Source organism: Poecilia formosa, unplaced genomic scaffold (genome assembly GCF_000485575.1).
Source record: "Poecilia formosa unplaced genomic scaffold, Poecilia_formosa-5.1.2 Scaffold75, whole genome shotgun sequence".
Taxonomy (NCBI): domain Eukaryota; kingdom Metazoa; phylum Chordata; class Actinopteri; order Cyprinodontiformes; family Poeciliidae; genus Poecilia; species Poecilia formosa.
The window spans coordinates 354,813-372,153 of NW_006800014.1; the positions used below are offsets into that span (position 1 = coordinate 354,813).

Below are 17,341 nucleotides of genomic sequence, written 5' to 3' on the forward strand. Positions count from 1 at the left end.
ATACATGAACTCAAATATCTGAGCTATATCCATGAACTCAAATATCCGAGCTGCATCTTTATCCATGAACTCAAATATCCGAGCTGCATTTTTGAACATCGCACAGGGGTACGCAAAGTGCACTAAACCGCAGCGAGTAACGCGGGTTGTAGTTTTTTGCGTCTTCAGTTTGATAGTTTGCGAGCGGAAGCGACTGCCCAAAGGACTGCTTTTCCCAGAAACCCACGCGCCCCAATTAGAAACGTCAACGAGCCAGTGAACATTAAGCGGAGCAGACCAAAATCCCAAACAAGGAAATGGTGGGGGAATAAAACGACCAGATTATTTAATTAATGCATGTAATAATTAATATTTTATTTTATTGTAATTTAAGACGTATTTATGGGTTAAAATGGATTACGACTTCAAAACAAAGCTGGCAGCCGAGAGGGAGAGAGTAGAAGATCTGTTCGAATATGAAGGTTGCAAAGTGGGTCGAGGCACCTACGGGCACGTTTATAAAGCTAAGCGCAAAGACGGGTAAGATAACCGTGATCGGTATTGTTTGTTCTGAGATTCAGCCCATTGCAGGATGCATTTTGGGACCGCGAGTCCCGCTTGTGTGTTGAACGCAGCGTTAGATTTGAACCTCCCCGAAGCGATAACCCTCTGCGTGTGTGTGTGTGTGTCTGTGTTTTTGTTTTCATGTAACGCACGCATTCACTCACCAACGGTCCCCCTCTACACTCACGCGCACTCACACTCACGTATACACACACGCGCATACTTCCTCTCTTTCCTCCTCCTCCACTTCTCTCCCAACACCCCCAAATAGCAACATTAAAACCACGGCTGCTGGTTATCTCTTAGAAAGCGTGGCGGCGAAGGTAGCTCGTTGTGCTGCAGCGCTCCGTAGGGGGCTGCTAGCGACACTTCGGCGGGTTACGGTGGCCCCAGCTTTAACAGTGGCAATACCAAACTTTGTTTACAGACACACTAGATTATTAGGGGCTCCTTTTATTTTTGACAATCTGTGTGAAGCAGAAGACAAGCCCAACATCACAGTAAATGGGATGTTGACGTTTCTGCTTAACTGTTCCTACTGTCAGTACTTAACCGAACCCCGTTTCTATCTCCTTGTGGGCTTTTATTTGACATTTGTATGCTAACCAAGAGGTGAATCACTCTGACCCTTCAGCATAGAGGGGGAACAAGGCAGTAAGTGCTATTTACAAAGGTTAAGATCAGCTACTTTTCCCCCTATCATACTCTGACAGTTCTGTGTGATAACAATATGACATAGGAGACGCATACTCCACACTTACCAATTGCACACATTTTCTATCACTAACAGCAAGTTTGTTTTAAATTGGTAAATCAAACTATTACAGTTTCTTTTTTTAAAAACTAAAGAAAGTTCAGAGAATAGATCATTGCTTTTCAAAAACTAGGAAAATGATACACAAATGTTTGCATGGACCATAAATGTTCTACATATTTGGAGAGATAGTTTGCAGGCCTAAAGTAAAAGAAGCAGTGGCAGAGAGGGGAAGCTATTGAAGGCTCCCAACTGACTTCTGAGGAGGCAGGATGATCGGTAGTCCTTGACTGACTGCAAAATACCTGCAGCAGTGGCTTAGTGACAGCAGCCGCTGAGATTTCAATTCCCAAAGCAAAGAACATACTAAGTACTGAGGATCTCCACAACTGACTTTTACGTCAGTTATGGCACAAAGTGCTACAACTGACAGTACAAGAAAAAAACTGTTTGCTCTCATCTACATTAATGAACTTAAAGCAGTTCAGGGATGAATCAAAACTGGGTCTATTTCAGGCCTGCGAACCAGCAATGTGACTGGAGAAGGAAGAATGATTTTCTTTTTATTTGTCCAGGTCTCAATATTTTGACCAGGAGTGTATGAATTTCTAAGTCTAAAATATCACTCAAACCACAAGCGCGTTAAAACCAGGAAATGGTTTTTTTTTTTTTTTGCCTTCAAGGAAACACTGTGTTTGGAAAACATACTTACATGATTATGAAAATGAATGTGAACTTTGGAGTCGATGAAATAGAGAAAAGTCAACAGTAGACAGAGATGAAACAGCTGTGTAGCTTTTAGAAAAGCTCTCATCAGTGAGGCGAATCAAAACAGTTTGCCAGGGTCCATAAAGATTAGCCCTTAGCAATGGAAAAATGTCATGTGGTGTAATGGAGCCATATTTACTCTGCCGCAGGGCGATGAGCAGGTCAGGATTAGAAGAGCGCCGAAAGAATAAAGAGCCAGATTTTCTATTATTAGGTTTATTTATGAGCTCACAGGCATATTTAATGATCATTTCATCAGTTTACAGGTGTCTGGCTCATCAGTTCAGTCTTGTTAAACTGTTATTATAACTCTGGGCAGAATTAAATGGAGTCGTACCATTAGCTTAATGCCTGGAAAAACCTATAAGTATCTTTACGCACATGGCCATGGATCCCACTGACCTCGCTGGTGGGCCCAGGTTCCTGCTAATGTTGCATACAGATGCAGATAAATTAGTTAGCACCTCTGGTAAATATATGTCTAAAGCCATAAAATAGAAACATTTTTTAAAGATTTTTTTGGCTCTAATGGCCTTTATTTGATAGTTAATTGACAGGAAAGTGGGCAATGAGAGAAGGGGGAAGACATGCAGCAAAGGTCACCAAGGCTGGGAATCGAACCTGCGACAGCTACGTCGAGGACTAAGGCATCCATATGTGGGTGGTGCTAACAACTAACATACAAATGAAATCAGCCATTCACAATTTATATTGTTCTTTAGCTACATCTTAAATATGGATTGTTAGCAGGCAAGAACTGTGGTCAAATTGGAGCAGACAAAAAGTCAGCATTGCCCAGTGGTATCAGGAGTTGGTTCCCTCTGATGGAGCCTGAGCCTGGGTTGGATTGCCAGTGGCAGCAGAGGAGGCTCCATGGAAAGGAGGCATCACCTGTTCTCACCGGACCCAACCTGTAAAGCTTATTAAAGTGAAAACTCCTGGTGCCATCCCCTGGGAGTGGAACACCGGGAACGAATTAATCCACCTTCTTAGGTAATATGAAGATACTCGACGCTTTTTATTTAACGTCTGTGCGCTTCGCACCTAAAGCCAGACCAATACGCTGCTTTAGCAAGTTAATCCCACAAGAGGGATGGCAGAGCTCAACAAAGTGTGAGCAGGGTTTAATGTGCAAAAAGAAATTGAAGAATTGTCCCTCAATGTGCATTCAGTTTGGAGTTCTGGTCTTGGACTGTTAGACAGGATTAGGAGTGTGTGGCTCGAAGAATGTGCCAACATGAACAAGTAAAGTATGATGTATAAAGCTGTTTACAGTTTTTTTTTTAATCCCGTTTGTTTCTAATCACTGAAGAAAAAAGGTTGAGGACCCAGAAGAATGGGTTATTTTTGTTTTGTTTGTGGACAAAACATCCTGAGAAATTAAAGTTTTAGTATTGCTGTGATTAAATTTGAAGAGTAGACTTTAATTGTTTGTGATTTAAAAAAAAAAATCTAGTTGGAAATAACCTCATTAATTATTTAAAGTGACTGAAATTCCACACATTTACAGAAAGTAAAAAAAATCTCTAAAATTGTTTCACTATGTTTTCTGGCATTTAGAAAAAAGAATTGTACTAATTCAAGAGAAGTTTGGTCTGATTTACCTTTGACAGTAAAGAGTAAAAGATGAATGTGTCTTTTTAGTCAGTGTATGTAGACTTCTTGTTTGAACAGTATTTATATTGGGAGTACAGGTGATGTCATGTTGCATGAGAGAAAGCAGTCACTGTAAAACATGGAGTCACTTTTATTCCAAAAACAAATTGATTACCTTGTTAACATTCTGTGTTAATTAGGTAGCTAGGTTAACTGTCTTTAGCATCTTGTGTTAGCTTTTGAGGCAGTTAGCGCTACTAACTATATGCATCTGTGTCTGTTTGGAATCTCCAGGGAATTTTAATGAACTGTGAAATTTTCAAAAGTCTGCCAATATTTTCAAGTCCAGTACTTTCTGTCACAGAGACTTATCAAAGGCTTAAAAGCATCAGCCTTTCTGTGACCTGCTAAAGCGTCGCTCACTCTTTAATGGTAGTGTCTTTAAAAATGCTGTCTTCATAGGAATTCATGTTCTCTTTCAAACAGCTGCTTCCATCCTTTGAGTTTCTTCTCTGATGGTGAAAAAATAAAACTTTGACTCTTTTAGTAACAACTTCTACACCAAACAGTTGTTCTTAGTGCAATCTGGAACTGCTTTGTTATTAGGGCTGTAGTGATACAATAATCTCACGATACAATACAATACGATACGATACGATACACAATATTCTGCTCACGATACGATATATATTGCGATATTCAGCAAATGATACAATTCAATACACCTTTGCGATTTTCTGAAAGATTTTAGAGGGACAGAGTGATTTTGGTAACATTTTATGACTGTTCTAGAGAATTTAACTGAAAACTGATTAAAAGCACCAACTACACAATACCTGGCTCTGGTTGGACATGGACACAGACTTAAAGTCAACAGCTGGAGAAAATGAATCGAAGTGGTGAGAAAACATGTTTCTTTTAATTGAAACAGTACAAACTGTAGTTTGCACTGTTGGTGCAAATAAAGTGCACCAAGTAGCCTGCTCTGAATAGTTTGATACCTTTTTAACCTTGACACTTAACATCTGAAGGAATCACTCTAAGCCTGATGACCTAATCACTCTCCTGGCAAAGCAAGCAGTGAGTGAGCAAGGTGACAGTTGGATTTTACGATACTTGTGGATGAATATTGATTTTTTTCATTGTACTTTGGCACTTTTCGCTTCATACCTGTCTGGTGACCAAGTCTGTATTATATTACAGTACATTAATTTTAAAGGAAAAAAACTCAAAAACATCTTAAAAGTTGCTGTGCTGGACTTGTAGCTGAACATATGTCATTACATTTTTGCGAGAAAGTGTATGATTCATAGCTTTGAATGATGTATGAGTGAATACAAGAGGCGACAACAAGTCCCTTAGTTCCTAGTGAACCTCTGAGCATCTGTGTTTTTGCCCTGCAGAGTGCCTGATAAAGTACTTCATGGTCTGAATTTGCTTAAACTATAAGCACCTATTTTGTTTATAGACCAAAAACTGAAATGTGACGAGTGCCTGCGCTGCTCGGTTAGCGTCTGCCAAGTGTGCCTGAGAGCTCCTTTTTTAAACTGCGTCCATCTGGGATGCAAATGAGGCTGGAGAGGGTTTGATGTGAGCACTACTAGGAAGTGTTTGATCTGTGCAGGCTCCGCACTCTGTCAAGTCCTCTCTGGATGCTGCTTACGCTTTAATCATGCCTCTCAGCGCAGGTTTTAATGGGGCCGTTTCTCCCTTTGGCCCTGATTTCCTCCAGTCTGCCTCTCCAACCCGTGGCCCTCAACACAGTGAGGCTACTCAGTTGAAACTATCGCTGTTAGCCTGCAGACTCTGCTCTGCCCTGCAGGCTCACATTTCACTTATTAACTGATTTTCATGCACAGATCTGATTCTCAAGGGCAAATGGGAAAGAAAAGGGAAATGTGCCAGCTGAGAGCTGCAGCCAGGCCAGCGTGCAGTTTGAGTTTCTGTCTTTGCATCAAGGACGAATTTCTGCAGGCCAGTGGTTCTGCTGTGGAACATTCTGAATTTACAGCAGATCACCCTGTAGGGAACCCAGGAGAACTCACTGAAGTTAAATGAGCAGTATTATGTAAAATCAACTTTTATTTTCTTTTTTTCTAAGTTTTACATCATGTTATGAAGTTATTCCCTCAAAACTGCCATACTATGCTTAAAACTACAAATCCACATACCCTGCTATTAGAATAACACATAAGGTGTTTATATGTATTTCTTAGTGTAAAAATGTATATGAACACATTCATGTCAGATTTTTTCACATGAGAACATTGTGCTGCTCTACTGTCTAATAATAATAACACCTCCACTCCTTTCTGCTTTTCTCTCCACAGGAAGGATGAGAAGGAATATGCACTGAAGCAAATTGAAGGCACTGGAATATCTATGTCAGCCTGCAGAGAAATTGCTGTAAGTCCCACTTTTTCTAACTGAGGCCTTAAAGATCCCCATCCTTTAATAAAACTACATTAGAATCTAATGATGGAGTCAGACATTTGACTTTTTAACCACTTTTAACAGATATGTCAAGTCTAGACTTTCTATTAACATTTAATTCTTTGTTGTCCCTTAGTGTTACACAGTTAATACGGTATATTATTAAGAATTACTGTAAAGTTGAGGAGAATGTCTATATTCATTACATGTTGCCTCACTGAACACCAGTTTATGGTGGAACATTATGAGTTGATGAGCTAAAACTAAAAAGACAGCTTTTTGCTTTATATCTATTTTATGTACAGTACCATAAACTCTGAATATGTAGCTTGGCATAGATGTGTACCATAAATTAATCTTTTATTGCAGCAGCACAATCTCGCACAGGAAAACCGTGAAATATTCCATCTTTATTCTCAATGTTTTTCAGTGGGGGACAAAAAATTCCCAGGTTGAGAAATTATTTCTTTTAACAAATGTATTTTTGAAACAAACAATCTCTTTAAAGGGGCAGAATTATGTGTCTTTTCTGCACATAGTGTCATTTTATAGCATAATTAAGAAGCTATTTTACTTTCAGTTGTTATTAGAATGCTATACATATATCAAATATGACTGAAAAGTAATTTGACTTCATAATGTAAGGCCTTGAAATTGGGCCTCTCTCTCTTTAAAAACCTCCTGCTCTTTCTGAAACTTTGCCTTCAGGAAGTCATCACAACATGGCTCCTTTATTAACCCTTTAACAGTATTTTTACCAGCATTGCTCTGAGAATTAGCTCCTGTAATGAGCTCAGCAGATGCACAGTTTCACCAGGTGTTTGCTAATTGCTGCTTGCTAGTCTCAAGGAACTAGACATCAAGGACTCCTGGAAAGCTGCTGTCCTCTGTTAATAAACCAAAAGGAGCCATTATGGAGTCAGACAGCAGGTTAATGATCCAAACCATGAGATGGTTCACCATGCACAGATTCTGTCTTCCTCCGTGGCCGTCTCAGTTCACAGACCTGAATCCACGACTTGGCATGGCTTTCATGAGCGAATGAAGCTACTCACTGAGTAATGTTTAATCAGAAGGTGTGTTAAGGTCAGGTGTGTGGGTGGTTACATAACAGAAGTCACATCTTTTCTGACTAAACCAGTGCAAACATGCCTCGCATACCTTTTCTCCACTTGTTTCTGACTCGACTCAGACATGTTTCAGCTGCAGTAAGGACATTTGTCTCCTGGGGAATTGAACCTGTTCTGCAGCTCAGGTTAAGGAATTCCTTTTGCTGTACAATGTAACATCTTTAAAGACTTGTTGCTTCAAGTCTTTAAAGATGTCGGAAATGCTGCACAGTGAATCATTTACATGACGTTTGAAGCTTCAGTGCTGGAAAAAAACGTGCATTTTCACCAACTCATCCGGGAACATAGCTGTCTAACGCTTAGCATAGCCGTTACAGCACAGCACTCACTGAATCTCATCATGTATTGGAACCTGTTCCAATACATGAGCTGCCGTTTGTGATTAGTTTGCAGTAGTTTATCTGTCTCTGAACTGATGGCATTGGTGAACTCACCACGCTGCAGTGATTCCTGTTATCGACTCCTTATCAGCAGATACGCTGACAGTTTACAGCCCTATAGCAAGTACTACAACAACTACTATGACTTCATAACAGTTATCTTAATGAGACTGATACAGTCACTTCTTTCTTTCCTTCTTTTTCACCAGCAGAAATATTTCTAAACAGCTGAAGTTGTCTCTCTTTTATACAGGTTTGAAGAAAGCTAAGATGTTTTTTTTTCCCTCTGGAGTCGACTTTGACTCCCCTTCACCAATTCATAACCACCATCATTATTATGAAATTGCTCCAATTTCCTTAAGTTTTGGTGATTGGCGATTGGTTGATACTTGAGAAAACGGTGTTATCCACTAAGTTTATCTACCTTTGCAAAGATCTGAAAATCTCTCTTTTTACTGTGTGGCTAAAACGGTCTCAATATTCACAAATGCACAGAGCAAGATTTACAAATACACAGGACAAGATTCACAACTTGTGTTTGGCTGTATTTTTGATGCAAAAACAAATCTATTTGATCTACAAGCTGTTTCGGGCCTCTTGACTTTCCTCATCATTTCTGTGTGAGTTTTGAGACTCTCCTGATGTCTCAATCCACAAACGCTTTTTTTATTTAACATAATAATCAGCAACCAATCAGAGCTTCCTTGTTTCAATCAATCATATAAATGAACCCCCACGTTAGGATAACTTATGTATAAGAAAATCACATTAACCCATGAAATATCTATTTAACATATTTAGCTACTTGTCCCCTTATTATGATTATTGATGTTAATCGATTTAATTGTGCAACTACCAACACAGGCTAGTGATGTAAGTGTGTGAGCTGTGATGCCGAGCTATGCTAGCACTTCTGTATGCTAATAGCTTCAGGCTAGTGTCTTTCCTTATAGTTGAACTTCTTGTGATTCAAGTAACAGCCAGCCTAACAGTTGACAGCCTGGGTTTGTTGCCTCTAACAGAGGTAGCAGCTCAGGCTTTTGTGCAATTATTGTCCCAGCAGCTGTTCTCGGCCCCAATATAATAATAGCCTTTGTATGTTATGAATTGCTATAAAGCCCTGGTCTTTAAATTATAAAGTATTTTAGCAATGTACTAACTAATTTAAGACACACTTTTCAGGAACACAAAGTGATTTATTTACTTATTTAATACCTGTCTCTGTCTACATTACGGCCTTCACCTGTGAGGATGGGATATGAATCATGATTTAAGGAATGAGGTATTAGATAAAAAAAAATGTCCAAACTCTGCTTCAAAGAGCTGATGAGTCAATGATTGTGATGAACATCACAGAAAATTTGCTTCTGTATGACCACCATATGGTGGGCGATATGGACAGAAGTATGATTTGTATCTCTAAACTTTGCACATTAAGAGCATTAAATCACATTTTCTAATTTATTGATATTTTAATCCTGAGCCTGAGAACTGTTCAGCCGCAATCATTGTCCTTCACAATAAATCAGTAACAATATATATCACGATAGACACATGATCAATATCAATATATAACACACCTGACAAAATATTCACTATAGAAGATTCACTCAACTCTGATTCAGAACCACACAGCATTCTGGGGGATGAGGGCAGAGGAAAGGCTTTAGCAGCTCAACCTCTGTCATGGAAGACATGACTTTAACAAGAGTCTGGATGAGAAGAAAATAAGAAATTTATTAAAACCTTGCAAGGTGAGAACAGAAATACAGAGTCAAAGGTGTCTGTCAAGTCTGCTATGACTAACAAGGATCTGACTTCCTTTTATAGGTTCTAGTCAGAGAAGAGAGACTTGATTGGACTATAGGTGTGAATGCTTGATTGTTATGTACCAGGGATTCTGTGGAGCCCAACACAGATGGTCTGGCCATTTGTCTGTTGTTAAGGAAAGAGGGTTGTTCTTTCATGCTAAAGAGGAAAATAAGTTCTACATTGGGGAAGTAACACTTAGATAGTCTCCAGGATCAATGAGCTCCCCCCTGCTGTTATATGACACTGCAGAGGTCTTGAGAGCAGCTTGACCAATATCATGATAAGACTATATAGAAAAACATAAAGCAGAAGAGGGGTGAGGAGCACATTATAAAATTTTCCATTACACCTCTCACAGCTTGCTAAGAAAAGTTGTTGGTATTAATTAAGAGACTCGCTCTTTGGTTACCTAGCAACAACTGTTAGAGTAACTTGGGCCTCATAACTGCTAAAAAGTGGAAAAACAACAGCGAGGAGTGAAAACTGGATAAAACAAGAAAAGTATCACCAGTTTGGCAGTATTTCAGATGTTTAAAACAAAAAGACTAATCAATAATTTTTGATATTGACTGATATGAAATGCTTATGTCATGATATGTTTTTCAACCACATCGTCCAACCCTAGTTTCAAAATATTTGTGATTTTGTGTTCATGCAGTTCAACTCTGACAGAAAATGAATGAGGGCTGACAGGTTGGTGGCTCTCCTGTAGTGAAACTATTTCTGTGACTGTTCAGACATGTCTGCCAAAACATGCAAATATGAGTTGAGTTTAAGGCATGCTACACATGCTACAGCAATCACACTCCAAACGGAGTGTGATTGCTGCTAAAGGTGCTTCAGCAAAGTATTTCGTATTTGGGGTATTTTGTTGAAGAGTTTGTTCCTTGTGCACTCTATTTTATTTGATACTCTGATGTCAATTAGTGTTTGTCATACACGTTTTATATGTTTATCGTCCTCATCAGTGGGCGAGCGTTTCCTTTTCTTATTCTGTTGCAGATCTTGTTTTTCCAGTTTGAATTGAAATGCTAATGTAAAAAGTCAGTTTGTGGATAGTATTTGTGTGTTTTTTTTGATGTGCTATAAAGAGGTGTTTCTTTTTTTTTTAAATCCATAATGAAATTTTTGTATTTTGCAAAATTGCAATTTTGCAAACACTTTTTTTCATATCACGAGTCATGCTAGTTTGTATACAGCAGCAACCTGCTTATTTGTTGCCACTGGCCTCCTTGGATAATACACAGCTGGCTCCACCAGAGCTCTAACAGCATGGCACTGTTCATCAAAAGTTGAGTTTGTCATTTGACACTGTTGAATCCGTAGATGTTCTGTAAAGTCACTGACTACCATTTCCCAAAATGTTGCAATTGCAGCTGCTTTCGAGCAAAAGGAGCTTGTCACTTCAATGCCTCAAGACTCTGATGTTTCCTCTGATGGCTGATGATGAGCACCAGTGCCGTGACTGAATTACAAATATATTTCTTGTGCTTCCATCCATCACCACCATGATTTTTAATGACTTAATGACATAATTTTAATAGCAGCAGCCAATGTAGGGAGATACCGCATGGAAACCTGTTCCAGATGACTGTGGCTCTGGAAAAAGGCATCGTACAAAACAATGGCTCAATTCCACAAAAAGGAAAACAACGGAGCAAAATTTGAACATCCTTGTGTCATTGGAGAGTTACAGTTGACTGTTTACCGTTGCCTCATATCTAACCTCACTGAGGTTGAGGGGATGTGCAGCTAAAATGATAGAAGTACTCAAAAATGGCTTTTCCAAGTTTGAAGAAACACCTCAGGTGAGACTGTGATTGCTGTGATTGCTGCTCAGGAAAGTATTTGATGAAACCGTGTGAATACTTTTGTACACGTCATTGTTTTTAATAAATCAATGAAAATTTGAGCAAAGCCATTAACATTGTTAGTCTGCAGAAGGGGAAAAAGTGAATTTAACCAATTCTTTATTAACGCACTTTATACTATGTGAGCTTCCAATGAAAGTAATCAGGTGATGTGTGTGTGTGTGTGTGTGTGTGCGCGCGTGTGTGTGGGTGTGCATACTGCACTTTGAGACATTTCACTCTGTTTCAAGTTCACTCAGTTCGTCAAACTCATACTGTGTCATAGGTCGTGAATAATATTTACCTTGTTTAGCTGTGGAGTGATTCTTTCCTTCCTTGTTTTTGTTGATTTGTTTGCTCATATTTTCTAAAGCTCATGTTTGTTTTTGTCTGTTCTTTGCACTCTTGCTTTCATTTTATTGGGCACTGATTTCACATAGTGTTTACGTCATGCACACACTTTATGGGTACATCGTCCTCATCAGTTGAAGCTGTGCTCTTTCTCTTTTTCTGTTGGAAATCTTCGTTGTTATTCCAATTTGAATTTAAATGTTAATGTAAAACGTCAAAGGTTTGGGGGCATTTGTCAGTGATAGATCTCACATCTTAGGTTCCAGTTCTTTTGGTCTGTAGAGGGAACATCCATCCATCCATCCATCCATGGATGGTCACACATACACTCTTATACTTGACAGTCATTTAGAATATTCAGTTGACCTAACCGGCGTCAACTGAATATTTTTGGACTGTGAACAGAAACCGGAGTTCCTACAAAGTCTCTGAAGTGGCAATGCAATACAAATCAATAAATATCTGAATCTCAAGTTTTAATTGCATGGTCATCATCTGGAGAGAGGTGGACTGTTTCCTCAGGGTCTGCAGTGAGTCTCTGCCTTCAGTGGAGGTGTTCAGTTTTCAGGTAGTTTTTAGGTCTACCTGTGTAAGTAGAACAGGTAGAAAAAGTGTTCTACCAACCCAGGTACCACAGGTGTTGCTAGAGCACCAAGACCTGTTCCTTCCTGTTTCCTATAAACCGGTGTTGGTAGAAGGAACAGGGATAAAAGCGTCAAGGCTTCATTTGGTTTGTCATGGTCAAGAAAGGGCGGAGTCGCATCTGGATACATTACAACCTTGACTTGTGGGCTTGAGTTATGAATCATGACTTAAGGAATGAGGTGTTTGATACCTAAAAATGTCCAGACTCTGCCTTAGAGTCATTGTGTGATTGATGAACATCACTGAAAATTTGCTTCTGTATGACCGTCACATTGTAGGTGATATGGACTCCTTCAGCTTAAACTGAATCTTAAGTTTAACCTGAAGGAGAATATGTTTTCTTTTTATCTTTACATCATACAGAAGAAACAGAGATTTCTACTGTTTTCTCAGGGTTACGATTTTGCTTCAAACAACACTAAGATTAACCCTGTAAGGAAATCAAGAAGATCTGTAAATCTGTGTGATTAATTTTATTATTAATCCACTCATTGATGTCTACTCTTTACTTAAATGCAGTGATTATATTTCTTTGCTATGGATTACCTGATCTGTTAAAGCCCACGACCCGCACCGAGACAATGGATTGACAGATGTTTAGGAACCTTTATGGAGCTTTTTGAAAGTGTTCTTCAAAATGATTTTACCCCTGAAAGAAAAGAGAAAGAAAGACAGCAGAATTACATTCAGATTCATTCAAATGCCTCAAAACAGAACAACTCAGAGTGCTTCGCATGCACAGGCTCCGGGGCCGAGTCCGCCTCGACTACCTTTGTACCACTCCTTTGGTACAAAGGTAGTGTTGGATCCAAAAAGGTGACCATGGTGAAAAGATGTTATTCATTTGGCTGTTTTTGACAATTTCCTTGTTCCAGACATATGTGTGCTATTATCATGGTTAAATCTCTTGCCTCTTTAAATAAAATTCTGTCAATCAGCAGTATCACCACTCTTGCCAGATTGCCATCAGGATGACTGATGGTGAAGTTTGCCATCAGGATGACTGATGGTGAAGTTGCCATCAGTCATCCTGTGAATTTAACCAATTCTTGATTAAGTCACTTTATACTATGACAACTAGTATAACTAGTTAATGATGGCTTCATAGATGGTGAGTTATACCTGTTCACAAACCCCCTTGTGAACAGGTATGACTCACCTGTTCACGAAATACAAGGAAATACAATTTCCTTGTATTTCGTTAGTGTAACTACCCATTTATTGTGACGTTCCTTTACCTGGACAAATGGCTGTCAGCACATATATTAACTCTCAGTCAGAACTCACTAACTAAAATGAAGCAGAAACCTCTGAGATGGGAATGTGAACCGTTTTAATCTATCAATCAAGTTTATTTCTATAACACATTTCTGCAACAAGACAGTTCAAAGTGCTTTACAACATGAAAACATAAAAACATCATAAATAAATCAGTCAGCAATTGTGAAACCAGTTACTTACAGAGATTGCATTTTGACAAGTGCCATCATTAAAGTCCTCAATACACATCAAATACGTTGGTCAATGTTCCAGTGATTATGGTTCTAAAGCAACTCTAAGGTTCAGGTCCATCACTACTTCCAATCCTCTGGCTTTTGTGACAGCCACGGGATTTAAAATATAAGTATGACTAAAAAAAAAAAAAATCAGTCAGTGATAAGATTGCTACACTGAATTCACCTTTTATATTTGTGTTAAAAAGAATGGAGGAGAATTCAAATTAGGGGTATCCCGATACAACTTTTTCACTTCTGATACAACACCAATATTGCAACTTTGAGTATTGGCCGATACAATATCAGGTCAATATTGCATCATACATACTATGTTAGGTCCGCGGTTTCACATTTAGTACTGGCAGCAGTAGTAATATCTCCATTAGCATTTAAAAGAGTATCCAGCCCTGCATGTCTGATGTTTCTTCCAGCATTTTTCGCTCACTAACCGGCAGCAGCGGGGTTTTAGCACTTTGTGAAAAACAACTGTGAGCACTGTATTTGTTTTTAGCTTGCGAAGGTAATGACCATCTGTTAGAGCCTTTGTCAGTTTTGCTCATACAAATAACTCAAAGTCTTCTGGGAAGAAATGCACAAATAGGTCCTTGAGAATTTGTGTTCAGCTCTCTCCCACTGCACTCTTCTTTTTTCTTTTATGTGGGAAGCAATCCAGATTTGCCACACTGTTTTTTTTGTGTGTGTTTTTTTTTAAATTACAGCCAATAGTGACACAGTGTGGCATTATCTAAATGCAATAAGATAAACAACTACTCAGGTGAAGTTAGCCTTCCTGTGTTCACTCTGTAGATTCCACTACAGAATGGACCCAACCCAGCAGGTGAAAAAATGGCAACCTCCATGGGTGGAAATTATAACAAAAGATAAATTTTTGGAAGAAATTATGAGTTTTGGTGTATCATAAACAGCTATTTTTTTTAGTTAAAAGGAAAATTACAACATATTTAGGCATGTTCAACTAATTGTGGATCCCTTTAAACTATTTGAAACATCACTTAACTTGTTTGCTTGTTAGCTCAGTCAGATCCAACTTCTGCTTTTGGAACTGGTACTGAGTCTACATGCTGCATACATTTTCTATAGAGCTTGAAATCCAAAAATTCAGAGTTTCCCTTATTGTTTGGGTTTATTTTTTGTAAACCACCTGTTGCAGGCACGTCATCCTGTCGATAGAATTCAACACTAATAATCTACACCTGGATGTTAGTTAAAATGTGAGGTTTAAAATGTTCATGTAGAGTATTTCTCTTCTTTCGCAGCAGATCAGGCTTAAACTCATTTGTTTCTCAAATTTCACAGCCACCAGAATTTGGTCTTCCTCAAAAACATCTCTGAGACTCTCCCAGCTGAACAAAAGGGTCTTTGTGGCTCCCAGACCGCCTCCACGCTTCGTTTAGCAAACAGTCGGGTTCAGCAACTGGCAAGCCACATGTGGCAGAGTTAAGTTGGGAAGGGTGGAAAGAGTTTGGTTTGGCTGCTCTAGGTTTTTGGCTTTGTAGAATGGGTGGTAATTTTTTTTCCATAGTAATGTTCTTCCTAAAGACATTTAGGGGTCCATGAAATATTGGCATTAACATTGGGACTGGCTGATGCTACTCAGTTTTTAACACATCAGTCCAATAAGTAAAACTGGGCCAATATTAAAGGGGCAGTATTATGCAAAAAAAGTGTTTTGCTTTACATCATGTTATAATGTTATTTTCTCATCCAAAATATACCTGGAGTGTTGCTTTTATTCTTTTATGCATGTTTAAGAAATCCTGTTATCTCCCATGGCAACCATTCAGCTGTGCAAAAGGCCTGATTGGATCTACTGAGCTACTTCTCAGAGCTGCAGTTTCTAAGCTTCTGAGCTTCCACCTCTCAGAGGACGCCACCCTGCGACTCCCCCACTCAGATCCTTCAGACTAGCCAGCAGCAATTAGCAAACATCTCATGGAACTGCACATCAGCTAAGCCCATTATACCAACTACTTCTCAATGCTATGCTGTTAAAAACCTTGTTAAAAGGTTAACAGAGGAGCCATGTTGTGATGACTTCCTGAAGGTGGAGTTTCAGAAAGAGCAGGAGTTTTTAAAGAGACACAGGCCCAATTGCAAGGCATTAAATAACAAAGTTGCATTTCCTTTAAGTCATATTTGATGTACTGTATATAGCATTTTTGTAACAACTGAAGGTAAGACTGATACTTGACTGTGCTATAAAACGGCACTATGTGACTGGAAAATACATAGTACTGATAATAGCAGATGTTTATTATCAGGTTTGTTTCTGGGTTGGGAAACCTTCCTATTGAGAAAGAATTTCTTCCTGGAGCTGTGCTGACTTTTCAAATGACTAGAACTGATTTTTACCCGAATGCTAATGTTTGGCCTTGGCGTATGTAATACACCAACTTGATCATGAAGGAAGCTGCTCTGGGAAGCTTAGAGAAAATTGCATGAGCTGGAAACAACTATCCTCCACTGTGAGGAGAGAAGAGTTGAGTAGAACCATGTCATCTTTGGCAGCAACAGAATGTCGTACACATTCCTCTTGCACCGACTTTAACTGCTCAATATTTGGAACTGTGGCCAACATGGACTGAACGGCTTCGTTCACTTCTTCCACTGCCATTGCTAAACTACAACCATAGGCAGATTACAATTCTAAAACTCGATGTCAACCGTTCACAAATCCTACTTCTGTTCACTGATTGGCCATGATGAAATGCATAATCAGGCAATGATGAAAACTTTAGATGGCAGAAAAATATCAAATATCACATTTTATTGTTTTAGTTTCACTGTTGGGCTTCCACCTACACATGGAAGGAGATGTAGGCAGAGATTGCATAACTAAGCCTAGCAAGGTTTCCCAACCCTGCAAAGCTCTAGGACACAAACAGTCTGGGTTTAGCTACTGCTTGGGTGAGTTGCATAAATACTCTGGTTGTCTGAGGTGATAGGTCAAATCTAAGTTTAACAGGGTGGGCGGAGCTTAGTCTGGGTGGAGGAATTCAGGTGTAAAGACTCCAAACACTTTGTGATTTTGCGGTAGTTCCAGCTGTGTTCAACTCAGTTCAACGCTCCCAGTTAGTGCATGTTTACTTTTGAATTATGGTGTTTCATAAGCAAACTTCATGAAGTCAAAGTTTTGGAGTGCATTACTTGAAGTAAACATATGGACGAACACCTAAACCAGCACAGCTCATTAATGAAAGATTGTCAATAAAGATCTTTCCTTGGTCACCTTTGTCCTTTCTGAATGATGCGCTTCTTGCCTGGCTTTGGTACTTGAGTACTGGTGGTGTTGCACATTCTAAATCTTTTTTCATAGCTGATTATTGAAGTAAAGTGACGTGCAGCACATCCTCCCAGTAGTTAGAGCCTTACTTGCATCAATCAATGCATCTATCAACAATGAACAGCTGAATTTATTTCACTTTTAGCCATCATAATTTAAGATAAATACGGAAAACAATTATCCATCCATCCATTTTCTGTACACCCTTGTCCCTTAGTGGGGTCGGGAGGGTTGCTGGTGCCTATCTCTAGCTAACGTTCCGGGCGAGAGGCGGGGTCA

At 39.1% G+C, this 17,341-nt stretch overlaps 1 protein-coding gene across 1 annotated transcript in view; it reads left to right on the plus strand.

Annotated features, from left to right (window-relative positions):
• Positions 1 to 142: 142 nt before the first annotated feature.
• The window catches only part of cdk19 (cyclin dependent kinase 19), a 54,663-nt gene continuing 37,464 nt past the window's right edge, over positions 143 to 17,341 (plus strand). Inside the window, exons 1-2 of the mRNA XM_007556016.2 lie at positions 143 to 519; positions 5,992 to 6,067. Coding sequence (XP_007556078.1) covers positions 392 to 519; positions 5,992 to 6,067 — 204 coding nt within the window. The 5' untranslated portion in view covers positions 143 to 391. The remainder of the gene's footprint in view (positions 520 to 5,991; positions 6,068 to 17,341) is intronic.